Source organism: Leopardus geoffroyi, chromosome B1 (genome assembly GCF_018350155.1).
Source record: "Leopardus geoffroyi isolate Oge1 chromosome B1, O.geoffroyi_Oge1_pat1.0, whole genome shotgun sequence".
Lineage (NCBI taxonomy): Eukaryota > Metazoa > Chordata > Mammalia > Carnivora > Felidae > Leopardus > Leopardus geoffroyi.
The window spans coordinates 162,103,145-162,128,291 of record NC_059327.1 but is presented as its reverse complement, the minus strand read 5'-3'; the positions used below and the strand labels follow the sequence as shown (position 1 = coordinate 162,128,291).

Below are 25,147 nucleotides of genomic sequence, written 5' to 3'. Positions count from 1 at the left end.
AACTCAGCCAGGGATCACTCCAAACCTTGCGACATCTTACGGGCTGTTGACAGTGCAAGTGGAGAGAAAAGGACAGAGCCAGGCTTTTTCAAGGGGTGGAAAATGGGGATAGTTAAACATTATTTTTTTCAAATTAATTTATTTATTTGCGAGAGTGAGTGGAGGAGAGGGGCAGAGAGAGAGGGAGAGAATCCAAAGCAAGCTCTACACTGTCAGCTCAGGGCCCAACTCAGGACTCCATCCCACAAACCATGAGATCATAACCTGAGCCTAAATCAAGAGTTGGACGCTCACCCGACTGAGCCACCCAGGTGCCCCTAAACATTCTTGAGGTGGAACTGTTCCGTTTGCTCATGGGGTCCAGACTTGGGATTGGTAGTTATATTTGATTGAACTTATTTCTACCTCGTGTACTTCCTAACAGTCAACTTTTTTTAAAATTATTTTTTTTAAATGCTTTTATTTTATTTTTGAGAGAGAGAGAAAGGAGAGAGAGGGAGTGAGTGCGCCAAGGAGGGGCAGAGAGAGAGGGAGACAGAGGATCTGGAACAGGCTCCAGGCTCCATGCTGTCAGCACAGGAGCCCAACGCGGGGCTCGAACTCACGAACTGTGAGACTATGACCTGAGCCGAAATCGGATGCTTAACCGACTGAGCCACCCGGGCGCCCCTATTCTTTTTTTTTTTTTTTTTTTTTTAATTTAAATCCAAGTTAGTTAACTTGTAGGTTGACCTATGTGTACGTTTCAACAGTTACCTTTCATTTATCCACCTATAGGTTATTCTCTCTTGGGCGTGTGCAAACAAGTTTTAGCGTTATTATGTGCATAAAATGAGAAAGTCAACCTGTAGCACCCCCAAATGTAGGCAAGGTCAGAACTGCTTGCCACCTTGGAGGAGTCTCACTGCTTCAGTCACCTCCATTATCCCGATAATTGGCTCTACACTGATGTCCTCTTTCTCTCCAGATGTAATAACGAAACTTCATGGACGGTTTTGGCGAACAACATCTCGAACATCATCACGGAGGTCCACCGCCGGGACAGGAGTACTGTGGAGGGCCGAGTGACGTTCACCAGAGTGGAGGAGACCATCGCCGTTCGATGCCTGGCCAAGAATCTTCTTGGAGCCGAGAACCGAGAGCTGAAGCTGGTGGCTCCCAGTGAGTGGCTCTTAGACATCAGCCAAGCCCTTCCTCCCTCAGCCAGAACTTCGAGTCCCAGATGGGGTTCTAAAGGAATGAAGGCCCCAAGGCAGAAATTCAGCTCCGAATGCTCTCAAAGGGCCTTCTCTGGGCATCCCTATGGGAGCCCTTTTCTTTCAGATTTTGACCCCAAACTGCATCTCACAGAAGCATCCTAGGCATTTCGCTTGTCTAACAGGATAGCTGCTCAGTCTCTTTAGTCTGAGCGGGGGAGGGGAGGGGTGGTGAGGGGGAAGGAGGATCTTCTGCCTTGTTGCTCCTTACAACCCTTGAGACAGGTTGAATTCTTAAAAAAAAAAAATAATAATAATAATAATGAAGCCAGAAGTGATAGAAACACACTGCAGCCTTTCAAAATAAACTGAACTTACACAGCGTTCAGTGTCATTTGTCAGTCTTTATATTCCCAGTTCACGTTCTGTCTAGAATGTTAATGCTGCGGCACCCTTGGAGGAAGTATGGCATTTTGCGCAGTTGTGTGCACTTTCACAGAGTTGATTGAATTTTGTCCCTTTCTCTGCTAAGGGAAGAGACTGGACTGGTTTCATGAGCGTAGGTGATGGAGAGATGCTATCGCCCGTCCCTAAAATAAGCCAAGCAGCCTCCTGCTTTTCCACCAGCGGTGTGAGAGTTCCGGCCCAGGCACACCCCCCTCGCCTTCCTGCGCTCTGGCACATTTGTACGAATTCTTCACCATGCCTCTTTCTCCTCCAGCGCTGCGTTCTGAACTCACAGTGGCGGCTGCAGTCCTGGTCCTGCTGGTGATTGTGATCATCTCCCTCATTGTCCTGGTTGTCATTTGGAAACAGGTAGATATTTTCTTCAGAGAACGAAAGATACGAACAAGGAGCAGCGCAATCTAGTTCAGTGCTTGGCACAGAGAAGGAGCTCAGTCGTTACGTGTTGAACGAGAGTGTCGCTCGGTCCTACTGTGTGTGGTCGCCTTGTTGTAGTTAAGTTTTGGTGCCTTTGGACTTTGGTAATTCACCAGCTAGTTGTCCCGGTCATTTACAGAAACCGAGGTATGAAATTCGTTGGAGGGTCATTGAATCGATCAGCCCCGATGGACATGAATATATTTACGTGGACCCGATGCAGCTGCCTTATGACTCTAGATGGGAGTTTCCAAGAGATGGACTAGTGCTTGGTAAGCGCCTACCCGGCTGATCTCCCAAGACTCCCTTTTGATTTCTACATAACTTTACTTTTTATAGCCTTGTGCAGGAATAAGGGATCTGGGCTTGCTTAGCAAGAGCTAGGCAATGGAAGTTGGCCGTCAGAAGTATTTTTGTCTTGAAAATGAGTTAATTGCATCACCGCAGTAGTTTTTGGGTTTTTTTTTTTTTTTAAATCTTGTCCTGTAGCAAATTATGGTTAAAGAAAATTTTACAAGAGGAGAAGAGAATATGAGGAGGTCCTGCCAAAGATAACAAGCAAAATGGCTTTGCTTTGGGAATGACACAAATTGAAAATGAGGCGAATTTCGGTGACCGAAAAGAGATGAGAAACGAATGAGGACAACCACAAAGGGTATTTTAATCCAGTACATTCTGAGGATGTATTAGATACTTCTTTAGAATATACATATTTAATAGGTACTTTTTTGGGGGTGCTCGGGTGGCTCAGGCAGTTGAGTGTCTGACTCTTTGATTTCGGCTCAGATCATCATCTTGAGGTTCGTGGGTTCGAGCCCTGCGTCGAGCTCTGCGGTGACCGCCTGGAGCCTGCTTGGGATTCTCTCTCTTCCTCTCTCTGCACCTCCCCTGCTCTCTCTCTCCCTCTCTCTCTCTCTCAAAATAAATAAAATAGGTACTTTTCAAAGCAGAACGTGTAAAAATAATCAAGCCAACTTCTCAACTATTGCAATCTTGGGCTGAGACCAACTACATGAAGCTTTAGTCCAAGGGTTTTGTTTTTTAATTTTAAATCATATTCAGAATGAATGAAAACAAGACAAAGACAAATGAAAGAGCTAGAAGTTGTGTCATCAGGAATATGCTAACGGTATGTATTTCAGAGGATGCCAGAGGCAGTGTTTAATTATCCACTTGTCTCATTCCAGAGTATGGCAAGGTTAGGTCTTCTTAGAGACTTACTTAAGCTGAAATCAAATATGGTATCCTAGCTACTTCCAAGTTCAAATATTACAGCTGGGAATTTAGCTTTCTTTATTATCTCTCTCTGCTGCCAGTCCCACCCCACCACCACCCCCTAATTTTACAAAATGGAGCGAGGAACTTAAAGTAATAAAATGTGGTGGAAAAGGGCGACATCCCTAATATGCTAAGAGGCATTTCTATGTCTCTCTCTGCTCCTGTGTATTTCCAGGTTGCTAGGGAAGCAGTACCTTTCCGGGTGCAGCTTCCGACATGAAAACATTCAGTCAGAGTTGCTGCTGGCCGGGGCGCCTAGGTGGCTCAGTAGGTTAAGCGTCCAACTCTTGACTTCGGCTCAGGTCATGATCTCATGGTTTGTGAGTTCAAGCCCCATCTCGGGCTCTGTGCTAACAGTACAGAGCCTGCCTGGGACTCTCTCTCTCTTTCCCCCTCTCTCTGCCCCTCCCCTGCTGGCACATGTTCTCTCTCTCTCTCTCTCACAAAATCAATAAACATTAAAAAAAAAAAAAAAAAGAGTTACTTCTGGCTATTAGTCCCTTATGAGCTGAGTCTTTTCCTGGTTTGGCTCTGCGTGGTGGGGCTGGCCACTCTGGGAAGCATTCCTTTTTAGACTGCGAGCTCTTTGGGGGCACCTGAGTGGCTCAGTTGGTTAGGTGTCTGACTTTGGCTCAGGTCATGATCTTGCGTTTGTGGATTCAAGCCCCGCGTCGGGCTCTGTGCTGACAGCTCAGAGCCTGGAGCCTGCTTCCGATTCTGTGTCTTCTTCTCTCTTTGCCCCTCCCTGCTTGTGCTGTCTGTCTCTCTCTCTCTTTCTCTCTCTCTCTCTCAAAAAATAAAATAAAACCTTAAAAAAAATTTAGACTGTGAGCTCTTTAAGAGTGGGGACAGCAGCTTCCATTTCCTTTTGCTCCCAGGGCGTGTTTAGCCTTTGTTGTGCCTGGGCTTTCTGACAAGCAGGCAGCTAGGACACCAGCCTGAAGTTTACTCCGTCATTCCTCGGAATCAGCGATATCTTGAATGCTGCAGTCTTTCCAGTGGATAAGGACTTATTGATGCAAAAGATGCCTGTGGAGAACAGAAGGGTAGCGAGGCAGGGGGTTTTGGGTGAGAGCCACAGAAAACGAGCACATGGGAGCCTGCAGTCTGGCCCAGCGCTGGAGCTAGCCGACAGGATGCTCACCCCAGGGAGAGCTGCACCCTCCCTATTCCTCCCTGCGTTTTCCTTTTCCTTGCAAATGTTATTTGACAAAAGCAATCGTGCTAATGTCCTTCCCCGTGGGTTCGGTGTTGGTCTTGACATGGTGACTTGGAGGAACCATTAGGCTTACTCCACGCTGGAAGAATGCCCCCGCTGTGCCCCTGCGAGCGCTGGCCATGGGGAATAGAACTGAGGGGACGCCACCATCTGCCTGAGTTAGTGGTTCTGCTCGCCCACAGGTCGTATCCTGGGATCTGGTGCGTTCGGGAAAGTGGTCGAAGGAACTGCCTATGGATTGAGCCGGTCCCAGCCTGTCATGAAAGTAGCAGTAAAGATGCTAAAACGTAAGTGCCCCATCCTGGGATTTCTTCGAAAATGGAGATAGTAAGTGAATCGCTCCAAACCCCACAGCCAGTAAATGCCAAACTTAGGACTCGATCTTGGTTCTTTCGACTCTAGGTTTCATGGGTAGTTAGACTCTTTTCTCAGTCGGGTTGTTTAAATTATTCTTGTTGCCTGTATGTTGGAAAATCAAGAGTTGTTATTTTTGGTGACTTCTTTTTTCCCTGAAGACTTGGGATTAGTTATCAGTCTAGACCAAGTCACTATGTGTTTCTCTTTTAGACTCTTCGCTAAATAAAATGACATCCAATCACAGGATTAAAGCCATGTTGCTGGCTTTTTCTGGGAAGTAAATCAGTTGAACTGATAAGTGATTTATTTCTTCAACAGCCACAGCCAGATCCAGTGAAAAACAAGCTCTCATGTCGGAACTGAAGATAATGACTCACCTGGGGCCCCATTTAAACATTGTGAACTTGCTGGGGGCCTGCACCAAGTCGGGTAGGTTTCCTGACCTGGGGGTAGGGATGTTTTATAGATCTATAGTTGGGAAGACTGCCCAGGATTTTTTTTTTTAATGTTTATTTATTTTTGAGAGAGAGAGAGAGGTGCAGAGAAAAAGGGGAACAGAGGATCCGAAGCAGGCTTTGCACTGACAGCAGAGAGCCTGACGTGGGGCTTGAACTCACAAACTGTGAGATCAAGACCTGAGCTGAAGTCAGACGCTCAACTGACTGAGCCACCCAGGCACCTCCTTTTTTTTGTTTTTGTTTTTTAAAGTTTACTTATTTTGAGGCAGAGAGAGAGAGAGAGCCTCCCAAATGATCTCATGACTGTGAGATCATGACCTGAGCAAAGTCAAGAGTCAGATGCTTACCTGACTGAGCCACCCAGGCTCCCCTGTCCAGACTTTTTTATTTTATTTTATTTTTTAATTTTTTTTAACGTTTTATTTATTTTTGAGACAGGGAGAGACAGAGCATGAACGGGGGAGGGTCAGCGAGAGGGAGACACAGAATCCGAAACAGGCGCCAGGTTCTGAGCTGTCAGCACAGAGCCCGACGCGGGGCTCGAACTCACGGACAGTGACATCGTGACCTGAGCCGAAGTCGGACGCTTAACCGACTGAGCCACCCAGGTGCCCCGTCCAGACTTTTTTAAACCCTCCTTCTCTCCCTGCAAACATGCCCACAAATATAAGTCCGTGAATGGAGTTGCCTGGATTCCACTGAACGGAAGGTCATTGTTTTTGAGCCATATCTCTCGCCAGCGCGCACAGCATTTCATGACTTTTCTCTTCTTCATTTTCATACCCATTTCTAAACTGGCCTTGGTTCCCACAGGCCCTATTTACATCATCACGGAGTACTGCTTCTATGGGGATTTGGTCAACTATTTGCATAAGAATAGGGACAGCTTCCTGAGCCGACACCCAGAGAAGCCAAAGAAAGAGTTGGACATTTTTGGGCTGAACCCTGCTGATGAAAGCACACGGAGGTGGGTGCAGAGGGACACGTTGCTGTGAATCGTATTGTTACAAGTGGGGAGAACCCACGTCGGGATAGAATCCACGTCTGCAGATCCAGGGCCGGCAGGTGGCAAGAGTCCAGCTCCCCTGCCCATCATCCCATGATGGTGACACGTGCCGGTACATCCCATGACACGGTGCTGGTGTTTTGGACCAGATATCACCTGAGGAGGCCTAACTGAGAGGTTTGAATGGAAGCAAAAGTTGGACTCATTCTGGGGGCCAGTTTGCTGTTTTTGTGTGTTCCACTTAAGACCCGTGATTGCAGCTATAAATCAAGCCAGTGGTAGTGATCGTAACTGCAGGAACTTACAGGTGGCTATAAAGATCTCTGTAGATTTCAAGTTCCGTAAGATCAGAAAGTACAAGTACCCTTTGTATCGAATTACTCGACGGCCACCAAACTGGCACTGAATTTACGGAGTAGCAGGAAACGTCTGCCCGAGCCATGTTTGTGGCCTGTTTATTGTAAAACGGAGCAAGAATAAGGACAGACACACCTGAGTAGATGACCCGTGTGTTTGTGTGATTACTGATTAGTGCTCATCTCATCTACCAGACCACCCCACGTGAGGGGTACACACTGGTTTTGCTTTTGCTCACCCCGGCCGCCCCCCTACCCACCACACTACCTTGCACGCGGTAGGCACCTGGTCGTCCCCTACTGAATGTTGAATGAGCACCCCCGAGGGGCACCCCGAATCAGGTTTCTTTTTCTGTTTTTACAGTTACGTTATTTTATCTTTTGAAAACAATGGTGACTACATGGACATGAAGCAAGCTGATACCACACAGTACGTCCCCATGCTGGAAAGGAAAGAGGTTTCTAAATACTCGGACATCCAGAGATCGCTGTATGATCGCCCGGCCTCGTATAAGAAGAAATCTACGTCAGGTAAAAGTGTCAGTGTGTCCTCTTGGCCTCTTCGAGTGCCTTAATGATTCAGGTGTCCCCTGCTCCCCGCAAGTTTTGTTCGTGCCACTCTGCTTTTATGAAAGGCCCACGTGAGTATCTGTTTTCGCTTGCCGAGAGAAGTCAATCCAAAGCGGATTTGCTTCTTCGCTTTATGCCGTTTTGGCTTGCAGAGGGTTTCATACGCATGCTCTACTTTCGGATAGTGGTAAATTCTCAGGGGAAGGTGAGCAGGTGGGGTAAGTCAGACTGTGAGGCTGTGGTCCCTAAATGCAGGTTTGCACAAGGGGGTCTGTGACGTGCCTTCAGAACTTTCTGGGCTATGACTTGAAGAACAAGAATAAAGATGAACTTAATGCAATGCATTTTCATTTACTTGAAATGTAAAACTTCTAAGGAATTATTTATTCTGATATAACGATCTTCCTTTTCTTGGTGTGTGTGTGTGTGTGTGTGTGTGTGTGTGTGTGTGTGTTAATGAAAGTATGGGGGTAATTGATGTTTTTTTCCCCCCTCAGTGCCCTTACTTGGTAAATTTAAAAGTTGGCTACCTTATATTGGTTCCCAATAGTATTTAAAAATTTTTAACCACATAAGTCTCTGATATCGATGAGTTCAGTAGCCCTTGCTTTTGGCTTTGCTAATATCCACTTTGTGATAGAAGCTGGAAGGTAGACAATTTAAGGTTATATTTTCTGACAAGGGTGTTGAGTGTTTGTACTGAACGTTGTTTGAAGGAAGATCCCGTCTAATCTTTCAAAACAGATGAACATGTGGCATAGTGGCATTGATTTGTGAACTCCAGGGAGCCTAACCGATGCCCATAGCAGATGGACTACCCCACTTCTGCTGCGGGGAGACCCTTCTAGGTCCCCGTCTAATCCCAGGCTTGGAGAGGGGAGGACGTCCTGCTGGGTCTGAGGTTGACCAGTCTCTCGATTTTGTGTTCCTGGGCCTGGGCCCTCCCCTTGGTCAATGCAAAAAAGTGTTGAGCTGCCATGGAAATTATTTTGTAAATCACTGATATGCTCTGGATGCTTGCGGGGTTCTTCAGTGAAAGGTACAAATCCATTTAAAAAAAAGAATGTGCTTGTTTTGCAAAGCTCCATACATGAGAATATTTTCCATTGCTGCAGTTCCAAGTTCCATTCACTCCTCATTGCCAAATGGGGGAACTTCCAAGCCCTTTTAAAAGATTAGCCAATGAGAGCTGTCGGAACAGTGCTTCCTCTCCCCTCCCGTATTGTTAAAAATAGTTTACATTGCTTCCCAGGCTGGACCTGGCTCCAGATGTCAGGGGAACCTGATTCATGCTCAGCCCGGGCCCTGTTGGCAGGCACGCTCCTGATTTCTGGCCTTCTCCTGGCTGGCTGGAAAAATATGAATGGTTGCACTACTCTTCACTTGCCTGAAAGCGTTCAAAAAGAAATGAGAACGGCTGGCCTAGATTACCTCCTTCCTCGAAAACCCTGGGACCCTTCCAGAGGGGACTAACTGGGCAAAGTGGACAAGTTGCAAAAGGAACTAAACGCAGAGTCGATGGCACTGACCTTTAAGATCTTTCCCTCTAGTCTGACTGGGTCTTGCTTTAATACAGGAAAGAAGCCAAATACTATGAAGGTGGCTTTAACAAGAAAAGAGAAAGGCAATTCTTAGAAGCTACTTTTTTTTTTTAATGTTCATTTATTTTTTAGAGAAAGAGAGAGAGACACACACACAGAGTGTAAGTGGGGGAGGGGCAGGGAGAGAAGGAGACACAGAATCCATCCAAACGAAGCAGGCTCCAGGCTCTGAGCTGTCAGCACAGAGCCTGATGTGGGGCTCGAACTCACAGACTGTGAGATCATGACCTGAGCCGAAGTCAGATGCTTAACGGGCTGAGCCACCCAGGCACCCCAGAAGCTACTTTTTCGAAGGGCCCTCATGTATATTCATCCCGTAAGATTTAAAGATGACTATGTGACTTGCTAACTAAGGTTGAAAAAAGAAATCTAGGAGGCAAACAACAAAATATGTGTGAGACCCCATTAGACTGGTCCCCATGGACACACACACACACACACACACACACACACACACACACACACACCAGATATATATTTCTGCAGGCATACTTCTTTTTAATGGTGGAACCTCTGTGTGGTTTGCGTCCCCACCTGCGAGGTCTGGAAACACTATAGGAAAAGAATTTTAGATTTGTTCTTTGGACAAGCCTGCGCAGCCCTGTGGGAGAGCCCCCCGTGGGTGACGTTTCACGCTGTCCTCCAGCACCAACACACTTAATTCCTTTCCTGCAGACTCGGAAGTCAAAAACCTCCTTTCGGACGATAACTCAGAAGGCCTGACTCTGCTGGATTTGTTGAGCTTTACCTATCAAGTGGCGCGAGGGATGGAATTTTTGGCTTCCAAAAATGTGAGTATGTTCCCGGAACGGAGTTCTCTGTAGATCCGGGCCTGGAGCGTGGTAGGCCTGGCAGAGGCTTGTAGCAACGGCTGCTTCTCCCTTCCCTTCCCCCGAAGTGTGGTGGGGCGTCCGGTCTCGTCAGGCGTCTACTCTGCTCCAGAGCCTTCTCCTTCGTGGGGGTGGCCAGGATGAGAGCCTGCAGGCCGTGAGCTCTTTGCTCCAGGACAGCCTCCCTGAGGTGTCCCGGGCAGCCCCAAGCACCACCACGAAGTGGCTAACCTTGCAGGGGTGAGGTGGTCTGGCGGCAGATGGACAGACTCTGTTGTTTCTTCCCTTCCCACGCAGTGTGTCCACCGGGACCTGGCTGCTCGCAACGTCCTCCTGGCGCAAGGGAAAATCGTGAAGATCTGTGACTTCGGCCTGGCCAGGGACATCATGCACGATTCAAACTACGTGTCCAAAGGCAGCGTACGTGCTCTTTCCCCCCGTTTGACTCGCTCACCTTTCCTCACTGAAGCTCTGAAACTAGGCATTGCTTCTGGCCATTCAGTGTCAATATTTGTTGTTAAATATTAAAAAAATTTTTTTAATGTTTTATTTATTTTTGAGACAGAGAGAGAGAGAGAGAGAGCATGAGCAGGGGAGGGGCAGAGAGAGAGGGAGACACAGAATCCGAAGCAGACTCCAGGCTCTGAGCTGTCAGCACAGAGCCCGACGCAGGGCTCAAACCCACTTATCTTGAGATCATGACCTGAGCCAAAGTCGGACGCTTAACTGACTGAGCCACCCAGGTGCCCCTTAAACATTTTTTTTGAAGTTAATTTATTTATTTTGAGAGAAAGAGAGCATGTACGTGTGCATGCGCAAGTGGGGGAGGGGCAGAGAGAGAGAGAGAGGGAAAGGGGGAATCCCAAGGAGTCTTCATGCTGTCAGAGCAGAGCCCAATGCCGGGCTTGATCCCATGAGATCATGACCTGAGCCGAAGTCAAAAGCCAGACGCTTAACCGACTGAGCCACCAAGGCGTCCCCAGCGTCCATATTTTAATGTGGAGCCCACAAGACTCATGAATGGGCTCCTGGGACCAATACGGAAAGCACAAGGTCTGCAGCCAGACTGCCTGGGTGTGAGTACTGGTTCCAGCACTTACTACTGTGGGGATTTGGGGCAAGTGACTTGACCATTCTGTATCTTGGTTTCCCTATCGGTCACAGCGACCTGATAATAGTACCCATCTCCTGGGTTGCCTTGGGTGGTTCAGTCGGTGACTTTAAGTTAAATGCTTAGGGCAGTGCCTGGCACATACGAGCCCTCAGCAAGTGTTAGCTATTAATGTGTAGATCATGTGTGCCTGTGCACCTGCATTCATTTCCAAAGAGAGCATCTTTAGCTTTTATCAAATTTGCAAACGGTGTCTGTGACCCCTAAAATGTTGCGACCCTATGAGTTAATAGATCTTAGAAGCACAATTTCCTTAAAGATGCTCTTTCTCCCCATCCCTTCTACCTCTGAGCAGATGTAGTAATTTAGGATACATTTTCCACTTGTACGGACAATTCCAAATCACCCCACTGCACTAGTTGTGAGACAGCGTGGGGTTGCTGTGCCTACCCACAGAAGGCCACTGGTCTGTGTCCAGGCTCCCTGTGAGACCAGCTTTAGGTACCCTGAACAAGTCAGTGGACTTTGGTGGAGCCAATTTCTCACCTGCCTAAAAAGTTGGGGCGCCTGGGCGGCTCAGTGGGTTAAGCATCTGACTTCAGCTCGGGTCATGATCTCACAGTTCTTGGGTTCGAGCCCCGCGCTGGGCTCTGTGCTGACTGCTTAGAGCCTGGAGCCTGCTTTGGATTCTGTCTCTGTGTCTCTCTGCCCCTCCCCCACTTGTGCTCTGTCTCTCTCTCTCTCTCTCTCTCTTTCTCTCTCAAAAATAAATAAACATTAAAAAAAAAAGTTGATGAATCTGTGATCTCCCCATGAATTTCAGAAGGCTGAAGGTTGCTAATGTGGTTCCTTTATATTGTATATCTGCTTCAGTCTTAGTGTTTCCACTGGAGTTTGTACAGCCTCCCAAAAGAAGCTGCAAAATTATCATAACGTCATATTTATAGTGATAGGAAATGAATTTCTTAAAATTCAGTAATGTAATTGGTTCTCAGCTCACTGGATCTGTTTTGAATTTTGTTCCTAGGAACACCGGCAAATAGGAGAGACTGGTCCAGTCAGGGGTTTTGCTTTTTGGGTAAAACATTCAGGATTAAATATTTTCAAATGTTATTCCTTGGGAGGACCTAAGAGGCCACATCAACTATCCATCATTCATGAAATATTTATCGAGTACCCACCCGGTGCCAGGCACTCTCACGAGGGTGGAGAACACAGCCCTGGACAAAAAAAAAAACACAGGGAGATACTTACATGGACAAGGTTCTCAGTGCAAGTTATTATTAGTCCAAAAAGGACCCCTACTATTTCCGCTGCTGTGGGTCATTGGTGCGTATGCTGGGTTTAATTTCCTCCCTCCTTCCATGCAGACCTTTCTCCCCGTGAAGTGGATGGCTCCTGAGAGCATCTTCGACAACCTCTACACCACGCTGAGTGACGTCTGGTCTTACGGCATTCTGCTCTGGGAGATCTTTTCCCTTGGTACGGGCCTGACGTCTCTGCTCGCTTGGGTCGTTTTGGAAAAACACTGGGAGGGAAACACTGTGTTTTCCAGGCTCCAGGGTGTTAACAATGTTAAGATACCTGCTGTGAGTCAAGTGCACTGCGGCAGATTAAATCACACATTGTGCACTTCTGGTGTCAGGAGTATGCCCGTGCAGACAGCCAGGAGTTTTGGGGGGCTGCACCCTCACGTCTGGCCTTTGCCCCCCCTCTCCTTTGGGCTGTGCTAGAATGACTTTCTCCCACTAGAGATGTTCCTGAGCACACCCACTCCCCAGCTGCTTTTTCACGGGGTCTTTGGGTTAAGTGGGTTCACCAGTGGTGATCGAGGCTCAGGTGAAGAGAAGTGTGGCCAGGAAAAGAGTGTGATTCCCCTTCCTGATCATCTCTCTGGAGGAGAAGAGCCTTCTAGTCATTGGGTTCGTCAGTCACCAGGTCCCAAACAACACAGGTACCCTGTGCTGCCAGGTGAGGGCCCTGAGGGCGGAGTGATTCATGACCCTGACCTCTGACAGTTCATCTCGGATAAGATAAGACTTACACATAGCAATAAACGGGGTGGTTCTGATTAAAATTGTAATGGAAGAGAAAAGGGGAAGGAGTTTTGGAGTAGTTTTGGAAGGCTTTAGAGAGGAAACTAAGCTTGTTCTGACTGTGGCCATAAAAACGGAAATGTTTCATGAATTCTGTTATCTTAATGTGGTAGTAAAGGGTTTCTTCCTGCCTGGTCTCCTTCTTTGATCTCATTTGTCCCTGCTTGGATGTCACTGCATCATCCCGGCGTGTGGCTTAACTGAGGCTCACAGTCTACTAAAAGCAGAGAATCACCTAGATGTTTCAAGCCTCAGCTTTGACTTTTGCTCTAATTATTAAACATTTTTGGTGAGAATGATTTTTTTTAAAAATTTTTTTGGCTTTAGTGATTGAGAATTTCTCTTCCTTTTCTATTTTGCTTTGTATGTGTAGATCCAGGGATCAGAAACATTGAAAAACACTTGTGTGCTTTTCCTAAGATGTAGCATCTTTGCCTAGGGTGTCTGGACTTGACCAACCCAGAAGTCCTGGTTACCTTTACGATTCCGGGCAAGCCCGTGAAGTCAAGGAGATGGTAACCCTTCATTTCCTTGCAAGAACCAGAAGTCCAAGTGGAGATCCCCAAATGTGTTCTGTAGGTGCTGTATGACCCCGAGTATCTCAGCAGTGTAACGCACGCTCGTTAATCCTGGTTGTTCCCTTTGGTTTTCAGGGGGCACCCCGTACCCTGGCATGATGGTGGATTCCACTTTCTACAACAAGATCAAGAACGGGTACCGGATGGCCAAGCCTGACCACGCCACCAGCGAAGTGTGAGCCCCCTCCCCATCTCGTGCGCCTTGCGTTCATGCCCGGCGGGCGTGTGGGGTGGGGCGGGGGTGCCCTGACACTCCTCCCTGTGCCCACTCGGAGTTGTGTGCTTCCGCAGCTATGAAATCATGGTCAAGTGCTGGCACAGTGAGCCGGAGAAGAGACCCTCCTTTTACCACCTGAGTGAGATTGTGGAGAATCTGTTGCCGGGACAATATAAGAAGGTTTGTCTGGGCCCCTCCAAGCTGGGTGGAACGGCACGGGCAAAGGGAGAAGTCAAGAGCAGGCAGTCACGCGAGCGAGCAGCACAGTTCAACGCTGTTTTAAAGGAACGTTTCCAAAGGGGAGGAAGATTGTTTGATCCAGTGGCCAGGGCTTTCATAGCGTGCTCCCCCGGCCCCTGGTAGCGATGATGAATGAAAACCCTCCCCTCTCCTCAGGGCTCCCCTTTTATCTCAAGTGTGCGACACCTGTAAGCACTTTATTCTCCAGATGTTCGAGTATCTGAAGCTACCGTGCAGTTAGAAGTCTCAGGGCATCCACAGCCATTAAATCGCTAATTTGAATGCACTTAAATCCATGTGAAATTGGCTTTCACCAGCTGACTGGAAGGAACAACCTCAGCTGTTATCTGTGGCTCCAGCTGGTTTTTTTGCGGAATAGGAAGCATTGTTCAAAGGAACAAATGTAATTTCATGGAGCCAAGCAGGATATGTTAATAAATGAAACAACTTTCTGCCGAGATGCTGTGAAGGAGCCCCAGACACAGTTGTATCATCAATGCAATTTCTAAGATTCAGGTTCGTCAGTATGTAGAGTCTTCATATTTATTGCTTGTCCTTCTCACAGAGGAGCAGCGTTAGGTCGTTGCATGCTGAACTGGGCGTTAAATACTTGTGTCTACTGATTATCTCACTGCCCGTTACAACTCCCATAAGTGAGGCAATGAGGAGGCAGAAGGAAATTAATGGTGGCTCAGTCAAAGATGCCCTGGCTGGTTAAGTAAGATGTATGGGTGGGAAGAGACTGGAATTGGTCTGGAAAATGAAGTCTTTTTAGATCCAAGTTCTGTAAGTTTTGAGTTAGATTTCTCCAACGTTTAAGGGTCAGGAAGGTTTCAGGGGTGGTGCTTTCAGTGGAAGTCCTTGTCCCCTCTTATTGAGACCCATCCACGCCCTGAAGGGACTATGTATTGGGACCAGAAGGCTCCCCGCTAGTCCCAGAGAAGGGAGTGTGTGTGCATGGAGGTGGGTGGGAACACAGTCATAGCTACCAACTCAGTGAAGGGGTTCATTGTATCTTTTTTTAAACAAGTTTATTTGGAGAGCGACAGAGAGAGCGGGGGAGGAGCAGAGGGAGAGAGAAAGAGAGAGAGAGAGAGAGAGAGAGAGAGAGAGAGAGAGAATCCCAAGCAGGCTCAGTGCTATGCGGGGCTCAAACTCAATAACTGCGAGATCATGACCTGAGCCAAAACCAAGAGTCAGTGGCTTAACCCACTGAGCTACCCAGGTGCCCTGGGGCTCATTGTATCTTAAGGAGAATGAGAGATCCCATTGGTAGGATGGCAGGAGATCTCTGCCATCAGTGGTCCTTTCCCCGTGTCCCACATCCCTGGGATGTGACAGTTGACAGCTGACTCTCCTTCAGTTGTCTCAACCCCGCATCTGTGCGGTAGCTTGGAAACACAGACGGTTCTGAGCGTCCTTTCTGCAGTTCAGTGGGTGACACTTGGTTAACCACGTGAAATGCATATCTGCAGAGCTACGAAAAGATTCACCTGGACTTCTTGAAGAGCGACCACCCTGCCGTGGCGCGCATGCGCGTGGACTCGGACAACGCCTACATCGGCGTCACCTACAAACACGAGGAAGACAAGCTGAAGGACTGGGAAGGCAGCCTGGACGAGCAGAGGCTGAGTGCAGACAGCGGCTACATCATCCCTCTGCCCGACATCGACCCTGTTCCTGAGGAGGAGGACCTGGGCAAGAGGAACAGACACAGGTAGGGCCTCCTGCAGAGCTCCCCTCCACCCCCCAGCGCACCTGAAGGAGGGGAGCCATTGCCCTGGCGACATCAGTGCATCTGTTCGAGGGGAGGGGTGGCAGAGCCTCCGAAGGGTCTGTTTCCTTATGTAAATGCTTCCCAGATGCTCCTCATACCTGCCCCGTGGGGCTGGGGGAGGTATAGGGCAGGCAGGGTGGAGAGTCTTTGACCGGAGTCCTCAGGTGTTTTGATCAGACTGTTGCAGCCGCTCTGATTATTGAGATACTAGAAGCCTCTCTTGCTGTTTTCTGCACTGGTCATGGAATGGAGGAGAGAGCTGAGAGAGAGGCCAGACTGGGCTATTGGATGCTTCATCGGTGGATCTTACCCCTAGCTGTAAGCTCGGATCACCTGGGGAGACTAGAAAACCGATCTATGCACATCACCCAGACCAACGAGTTAGAATCTCTGGGAATGGGACCCAGGCGCTTCCTGGCTGATTTGTTCTTCCTTTTTAACTTTGTATAATGGAAGACTTCTAACGTGCCCGACTCAAGTTGTACAGTGACCTGTCAGTTAATCTGTCACCCAATTTGAGCGTGCATGAACTCATGGCCAGAATGCATGAATCGACTACTACTCTCCTTGGATTATTTTGAAGCCAGTCCTAGACATTGTGTCATTTCACCCATAAATATTCCATCATGGGTCTCTAAAAGATAAAGGCTCTATTTAAAAAATGTTTTAAGTGTATTTATTTTGAGACAGACCGAGAACGTGAACGGGGGAGGAACAGAGAGCGAGGAGAGAGAATCCTAAACAGGCCCTATGCTGTCATCGTGGAGCCTGACCTAGGGTTCAGTCGCACAAACTGTGAGATCATGACCTGAGCTGAAAGCAAGAGTCAGGTGCTTAACCGACTGAGCCGCCCAGGCCCCCTATGACTCTATTGAAAGAAATAACTGGATTATTAAAAATAAATTACGATATCATTTTCTCACCCCTCCCCCACCAATTGACAGTAAATTGTTAGGAGCATCAGATATCCAGTGGTCAAATCTCCCCAACTCTCTGATAAGTATTATTTTGCATTTGTTTTATTCTAATTGAGACGCAAATTAAGAGTGACACATGGCCTTTAGTTGCTTTGTCTCTATGCATTTGTCTTGCCTCTTTTTACCCACTTTGCATAGTATGTGTGAAGGACCTGGAGCGTTTGGCCATCACGTTCTCACGTTCAGAATTTTGTTGATTGCATCCTGTAGTGTGTCTTCATGTGCTTTATCTCCTGTATTTGTTGTAAACTGGTGGTCTAGAGGCTTGATCTGACTCAGGTTAGATTTTTTTGGCATGTGTGCCTCAAAGATCATGCTGTGTCCTTCCGTCGGGAGCTGCATGCTGTCCAGTGGCCTCCCCTTTTGTGACATCAACAGCCATTGTTGATCATTACCTGGATCCATTAACTTACGACCAAAGCGATGCTAATACGCAGCTGGGAGTAGAACCATTGGTTTGAACGTCCAGACGAGGGGACTGTGTCTTTGGTCTCCACTGTCTTTGCAGGGTCCTTGAACAGAGGCAGGTGAAAGTGATGTGTCTCTTTTTTCCATCTTCATTGAGGATGTTTTTCTCCCTTCTTCCTCTTTTGGTTAGCTACATGTAATTATTTAGGCAGAAGCATACGGCATTATTATTTTGGAGGCTTGTGATTGTGACATCCCTTGCCGTTGGTGTGAACCAGGTAATTTAAAAAAGTATGATTGTGTTTTTTTGTTTTTGGAATGGGTTAATGAGGATTGGAGATGGCGCAAAGCGCTCTGACTTACCTTTGCAAAAATATGTTTGTGTTGTTTTAGCGAAACGTTTCTCCAGCTTTTGGAGATCTGTGGTAGCCCTTGACCCCAGATCTGCCATCCATTTGGTTATTTTGTATTTAGGGGCTCTGAATAATATTTCAGTGACAAAAAAGTTTTGCCTCTTTTTTTTTCTTTACTTATTTATTTTGAGGAGAGAGAGAGAGAGAGCCAGTGAACAAGCTGGGAGGCACAGAGAGAATCTCAAACAGGCTCCATGCTGTGAGCTTAGAACCCAAATGGGGCTCGAACTCACAAACCGTGAGATCATGCCCAAATCAAGAGTTGGACACTTGACCGAGTGAGCTACCTAGGCACCCCAAAAGGTTTTGTTTCTAAATTAAGTTAGAAAGTTGTAGGGACTTTCACCATTCATGAGTTTGAGCCCCGTGTCGGGCTCTGTACTCACAGTACGGAGCCTGCTTGGGATTCTCTCTCTCCCTCTCTCTCTGTTCCTCCCCTGCTCTCTCTCACTCTCTCAGAATGAATAAACTTAAAAAAAGAAAGTCGTATTGATAAATAACACAAGAAAGGTGCCCAGAACTTTTCTAGGCGTATACCAGGCTGTAATGCAGAGTTTGACGTATATTACGTGGAGAGAACAATTCTAGTTGATAGAAAGTTGTTGTGTTAGATAATTAGAACCTCTGGAAGGGCAATACATTTGGTCTTCTAATTGGGCAGAGTATGTCCCAAATGACTACACCAGGTCAGGCGAAGCTGTGGTCCTCACAGATGGGCTGAGCGTGGGGAATGTCTTGGTTAGCTTGGGCTGCCATAACACAATACCGTAGACTTGGGGGCTTAAACAATAGACATTTATTTTCTCACAGTCCTGGAGGCTGGCAGTCCAAGATCAAGGTGTTGGCAGGTTTGATTTTTCCTGCAGCCCCTTTCCTTGGCTTGCAGATGGCCATCTTCTTAATGTGTCCTCTCATGGTCTTTTTCTGTGTGTGTATCACAGGTGTCTCTTCCTCTTACAAGGACACCGTTTCTATTGGGTGAGAGCCCCACTTTAATGACCTCATTTAACTGTGATTACCTCCTTAAAGGCCCTATCTCCAAAGATAATCACAATGGGGATTAGGGATTTCACATGTGAGTTTTGTTGGGGGGGGGGGAGGGGGACACAGTTCAGCCTATCCTAGTGAAGGGGGATCCCAGGGCTGAGATGCTCTAGGTCTAGGAAAGCATGATGATCCTGTGCAATCTTCTTGGGCTCAGGGGGCTTGGCCTTGGGAGGGGAATGGGTATGAGAAAGACTGGGCCTTGCTTGCTATAGAGGGTTTGGGGCTGCTGGGTCAGGGATATCAGGAGCCAGGCCCTGGGCCACAAGATGGGCACTGTGGCTTGGGACTCAGAAGTAAGCCCAGTCATCAGCTTTAGGACCACCATGAAGCCTGGCAAGCTGCAAGGATGATCTCGTGCTGAGTCTCTGTGGAAGTTAGCTTCCTCCACGCCCATACCCTTGCCTTCTCTCTGTGAGGTAGACTGGCCGAGAGAGGAGCATGTCAGGCCCAGGAGAGTCAGTGCAAGGGGAATGACTCCACTGTAGGACTCAGCTGTAGAACTTGCCCCCAAGAAGGGGACCTTAGTCCAAATCATGGCATCTAGAGCAGTCTCATAAATGCAGGTCCTGGCGGGGTTAGGGCCATCTCCAAACGTTGACTCCAGCCTCCAGCTATTGGCCAGGGCCCCATGAACCGGGACTGGCTTCCCAGAGAGAGAGGTTGTCGGGACAACATGGTTATCAAGACCAGCCAAGTGGACTTGGGGTTCACAGTGAGGCTGCAGGACCAGGGTGTAAGCCGAGGGGAGGGTAGAGTACAAAGTAAGAACAGAGACAGAAGCTCTCAGTCCTAGGGAAATGTCCAATCTGTGGGGTTGTGAAAAGACCCCTCAGTGTAGCCACCCTGCAGGTTCTAAGAACTCTCCAGGCCACCTTTGGGATGGATGGCAGCAGACCATTTCGCATGGGCTTCTATATGCCAGGCTCAGTTTTCTGCCTGGAAACTGAACTGACCTAGAGAGGAGGGGGAGAGACAGAGGAGTCAGGCCTGGCCCTTCAGGAAGAAAACAGCCAGCAGGGCTGAGAGCCCCTATTGGGCACGTGTGTGAGACTGCTTCCTCTGGCTGGCCAGCCAATGGTATGGTTTCTGTGTTATGTCTACAGTTGCAGCCTCACGGTGAGAGCAGACCATCCTGCCTATCAGCAGATAACCTGCTTGTGGCAAAAAGATATATATAGAAATTTCGCAATCCAAGGCAGGATAATGATAAGGCGGTAAGAGTTCAGAGACAGGAAGACAGGGAATCATGACGGGCTAGAGACTAGGGAGAATTATTTTTCTAAAAATCCTTGTGAGAAATTTTAAACGTTCAGAAAGATTGAGTGAATCCATCTACCACTTAGCTTTAGTAGTTGTTAACATTTTGCCATGTGTGGTTTATCTAACCTTACATATATATGCATATATACGCGTATATACATATATATGTATATATATGTAGTTATACCTATGTTGTGTCTATACATAATATATAATAATATGTACTACATATTCTTTTTAAGTTTATTTTGAGAGAGAGCGAGCACGTGTGTGAGCAGGAGAGGAGCAGGGGGGCGGGGGGAGAGAGAGAATCCCAAGCAGACTCCACACTGTCAGTGCAGAGCCCAGCGTGGGGCTCGATCTCATGAACCATGAGATCATGACCTGAGCCCAAATCAAGAGTCGGATGCTTAACCGACTGAATCACCCAGGTGCCCCAATACTACATATTTAATAACATATGATATGTAAATATACATGTACCACGTACACACCCCTGCTTATTTTTCCTTGCTAAAACATTTGAAACTCCTGCGAACATCTCCTAAGAATAAGGATACTCTCTCTCTTACATAATTATAACAGCATGATCACATGTGAGAAAATTAACAACTGTTTCCTGATATCTGATATTCAGGCCCTAATCAGGTAAGGATTTGAGTGATAGCAATAATAATAGTAATAACTAATATTCATTGGACACTTAGTATGTTGTAGGTCCTGTGCTCAGTGCTTTATGGTTATTACCTTATTTAATTTCCTTAACAGATAGGAATACTGTCAGGTACTATTGTCATCTCATTTTATTTAATGTAATTTTTAAAAAGTTTTTATTTACTTAGTTTGAGAGGGGGTATGAGCGGAAGAAGGGCAGAGAGAGAGGGAGAGAGGGAGAATCCCAAGCAGGCTCCGCGCTTTCAGCACAGAGCCTGACGCAGGGCTCGAACTCATGAACTGTGAGATCATGACCTGATCCAGAATCAAGAGTCGGATGCTGAACTGAATGAGCCATCCAGGTGCCCCTGTCATCCCATCTTGTAAGCCAGGGAACAAGTTCAGGGAGTTAAGTGACTCGTGTGACTCCCACAGCTACTAAGTGGTGGGTGATTCCAGACCTAAGGCTTTTTGACGATAGAACGCTCCCTTTCGGCCGCTACTCTAGTGAGTAAGGAGCCTTCACCCGCCTTCATGACTGGGGCCAGGGAACGTGGGGGGTGGGTATAAAGAGGAGGGGGAGGAAGGCATTCCAGGGGCGTGGGGTCAGATCCTGACAACACCATTTGGGTGCTCGGGAAATTTCACAGCAAGGGACTGGCTGGGCTGTGGTTTGCAGCTGATTTCATCCCCCTCTGTCTTTTGACCAGGCACTGCCCACTCTCTTTTCCACTAGGACTGGGTAGGGAAAGAATCGTGGCAGCGTGTTAGCAGCTCTGCTGAAAGATTTGACGGGAGAGAAGGAAGGCGGAAGGGTGAAGGTGACCTGGGGGTTCTTGGTTTTCCACTGGGCCCCCTGCAGTGTGGTGGATGATGAGGAGCTGTCTGGCTTGGTGGCAGGATCTTGCCTAATTCGGTGGCCAAAGGATCTTGCAGAAAGAGTTCCTTTGCCTTTGTGTGTGTGGGGGGGGGGGGGGGTGGGCGGCCACCTTGGTCACACAACCGTGGTCTCGTCGGTCTGTACCTGGGCTTAACCTTTCCTATTCTCTCCCTCCACCAGCTCGCAGACCTCAGAAGAGAGCGCCATTGAGACAGGTTCCAGCAGCTCTACTTTCGTCAAGAGAGAGGATGAAACCATCGAGGACATCGACATGATGGATGACATTGGCATAGACTCCTCAGACCTGGTAGAGGACAGCTTCCTGTGACTGGCAGATTCAGGGGGTACCTTCCACTCTTGGAGCCACCTTGGATCCCTTTAAGAAAACCACTTTATTGCAATGCAAAGTTGGGGAGGAGGACTTGGACGATGTGTAAAGAGAAGTTCCCAGCCAAGGGCCTCAGGGAGCCTTCTAAATATGGATGAATGGGATATTTCGGAATGAACTTTCTTAGCGTTGCCCTTGCAATGCTTTAGTAGCATCTCAGCGGTGTGTGAAGTTTGGAGATAGATGGACAAAGAAATAATAGGCCACGGAAGGTGAACTTTGTGTTTCAAGGGCATTGGTGAGAGTCCAACATACACGATTTTTATTTACGAGAAAACTCCAGCATTGTAATTATGTAAATAACTCTAACTGAGGGTGTGTTTAGATTTCTATTAACTGCTCTGGACTTCTGAAGAGACCACTCAACCCACCCATGTACTTCCTGCTTGAAACCTGGTATCAGTTGCCGTTGAACTTTCCTGGGAAGTACATGCAAAACCACTTTTGAACCTTAAAAGGTACTGGTACTATAGCATCTTACTTTTTTTTTTTTTTTTTCTTTTTTTTAGTGTTAAAGAGATAAAGAATAATAATTAACCGATCTTGTTTACTAGATTTGGGTCATTTAGAAGCCCAGACACTCATTTTCCTATTGTAACCTACTGTTATTCAGTAATGCTACATGTGTAATGTGTAACACGTTTTCCCTACAGAGAAAGCACAGTTTAAAAAAAAAAAAAAAGATTCTTACTAAGTAGGTGACAAGTTCGACAGTTTGTGACATTTGTATCAAATAACCGATGTTTCTCTATAAAATATGGTAATAGCTTTAGTGGATTAAATGTAGTTGAACATAGAGAACAGTAAAAGTAGCGTCTTCCAGAAAGTCAGTGTTTTTAACTGTGTGCCGAATAGGTTCCCTAATCCGTTGTACTAAAAACAATGAACTGCCCTCTGAAGTAATGGGATTTGAAAGAAACAAAACCCCGAAATCCTAAATGTTCGCAATCTAAAGGCATAAGCCCATGCCTAACATGACTTGTCATGTTACTACCCAGTGGAAAATACAATCATCAGTAAAAAAGACTGGATTTGCAGAGGTCGTTTTCATGCTTGGTGATAACGTTGGTGGATCCCCAAATCTGTGTTTTTAAAATTTTACAAACCCTAGAAGGGTCAGAAGGATGCCTGGAATATCAGCCCCCTTTCTTTCACCTCATACCCCAAAGAGAAATAGTTTGAAACTGTGAGAACATAAAGGCATTATTTAATGAATACTGCATGTGCATTAGCCTGGATCCTTGGTTCCCAAATGGGATCGCAACTGGGAACACCAGATTCTAGGTCCCCACCCCAGATCTTCTGAATTATTAAGTCTGGTCAGGAGTAGGAACCTGTCTTTTTATAAACTCCCTGGCTGTTTTGGTTAGCCAGGTTTGGGCAACACCAGCTTAGGGTACAGGAAGTTGCCATGGGACACAGATAATTTGAAATTTGGAACTAGGCTGGAAGTCAGCCATGCAGGAAGCCTACCATTTAAGTCCTTGGCTTTGGGTCAGTGACGTTTAATGCCATATATGTGGCAATTGCTGCCCTTAATTTAACTTTCCAGTCTTAGCTGAGGCTGCAAAAGCAAAACCTTGGTTTAGCAGGTCTTTCCAAAAGTAAAGACATTGCTCCCTACTGCATGGGGGACCTGAACTTGCCACCCGCTCCCCCACCCCGCCCCAGCCCCCCAGAGGCATGTACAAAAATGATGCGATTCAGAGTGCCAGGTCTCTGTATAACCAGGTTAATATTTTGGTGAAAACAAAAAAAAAAAAACTAAAAAGTTGTGCTGAAATTTTGGGGTGACATAGCAGGACACATTGTCACCTCCATCCAAACTGTCAGACGGATTGGGGTGGGTTCATTGGCATCCTCTGCACTACTGCTTAATTGCTGACACCATACGAATGAAACATGGGCTGTGATTGCCGCAATCACCGTCCGTGCTCCTTGGAAGAGGTAGCAGCAGAAACAAGGTACTTGACTACCTAGTGGTATGATCTCAGTGCAAACCCCAACGTTCTTACCCACCTTTTTCATACTAAGTGTGAAGACTGAGCCAGATTGGCCAATTAAAAAAGAAAATCTGACTAGGTTCTGTAGAGCCAATTAGACTTGAAATACATTTGTGTTTCTAGAATCACAGCTCAAGCACTCTGTTTATCGCTCACTCTCCCTTGTACAGCCTTCTCTTGTTGGTGCTTTGCATTTTGATGTTCCTTTGAATTTTGTGTGACATCATGGGGCTGGATGAAAATTCTCAGACAAGCAGGTTCCAGTCCTAATGAATACTCCCACCTAAGTTTTTGTGTGACTGCATCTTATTTTTTTTTAACAGTATTTTCATTGTATCACAGACTTGTTTCCTTTTTGGCCTCCTGCAAAATCCCCAGATGAAAATTTGCCAATCCTTCCTGCTTTCTGTTTTTATGAAGACAATCAAAGCTGGCCTGAGACACACAATTTGTGACTTTTTTTTTTAAATGATCAATGATGTCCTTAAAATGTGGTCTGCCAATCTGTACAAACGGTCCTATTTTTGTGAAGAGGGACGTGACATAAAATGATGTTATACATCAATATGTATATATGTATTTCTTTATAGACTTGGAGAATACTGCCAAAACATTTATGACAAGCTGTATCACTGCCTTTGTTTATATTTTTTTGACTGTGATATTCCCCACAGGCACATTAACTGTTGCACTTTTGAATGTCCAAAATTTATATTTTAGAAAAATAAAGAGAAAAATACATAAGTGTTTCCAAAACAGTGGTGTGGTGAATGTTTGTGAAGTAACTCAATAGGTAGGGTCTACTGATAAAAAATGTTATTACAGAATGCCCCGTTCGTGTTTTTGTTTTAAAACATGTAAATGAAGATCTTTATATTTCAATAAATGATATATATAATTTAAAGTTACACTAAGGTCCCAGCATTTTTGTTTTTAGCTGAATCACATAAATTGAAGCAATCTTGTTCAATGCGCTTTCTGAGCAGTATTTCAGTAGGGCATCATATCGTGGTTTTGATGAAACCAATGGGAATTTTAAGATTTAAACGTTATTTGAGCGCGTTAGTTTTCAGACACAGCGTTTAACTTAAAGATAACCGGCACTTGGCTCATCCTCAATCCTATTGTTTGCTTGTTTGTTTGAATAGCATTTTATTGCATCGTGCTTTTCTCCCCCGCAGGAGCACAGGAGTGCATTTGCAACATTCAAACATTGTAGGTGTGTGTGATACGAGCGATTAAAGGCTTTCTTCACTGTATCTTCTTCCCTGTCCCTGTCCGGGTTCCCAGAGGCAGAATTGCATCTTTCATCTTTCCGCTCTCCTCTCTGTGCATCTGCTTATGT

General features: G+C 46.6%; 1 protein-coding gene across 6 annotated transcripts in view; it reads left to right on the top strand.

The window, feature by feature from the left end:
* PDGFRA (platelet derived growth factor receptor alpha) overlaps nt 1-24,710 on the top strand; it is a 53,644-nt gene extending 28,934 nt beyond the window's left edge. For all 6 annotated transcript variants that reach the window (XM_045474033.1, XM_045474029.1, XM_045474032.1 and 3 more), the window contains exons 10-23: nt 968-1,161; nt 1,918-2,012; nt 2,218-2,350; nt 4,758-4,862; nt 5,251-5,361; nt 6,204-6,357; nt 7,117-7,283; nt 9,599-9,714; nt 10,051-10,173; nt 12,235-12,346; nt 13,614-13,713; nt 13,830-13,935; nt 15,471-15,712; nt 21,592-24,710. In XM_045474033.1, coding sequence (XP_045329989.1) covers nt 968-1,161; nt 1,918-2,012; nt 2,218-2,350; nt 4,758-4,862; nt 5,251-5,361; nt 6,204-6,357; nt 7,117-7,283; nt 9,599-9,714; nt 10,051-10,173; nt 12,235-12,346; nt 13,614-13,713; nt 13,830-13,935; nt 15,471-15,712; nt 21,592-21,739 — 1,906 coding nt within the window. In that variant the 3' untranslated portion in view covers nt 21,740-24,710. The remainder of the gene's footprint in view (nt 1-967; nt 1,162-1,917; nt 2,013-2,217; nt 2,351-4,757; nt 4,863-5,250; nt 5,362-6,203; nt 6,358-7,116; nt 7,284-9,598; nt 9,715-10,050; nt 10,174-12,234; nt 12,347-13,613; nt 13,714-13,829; nt 13,936-15,470; nt 15,713-21,591) is intronic.
* Nucleotides 24,711-25,147: the final 437 nt, after the last annotated feature.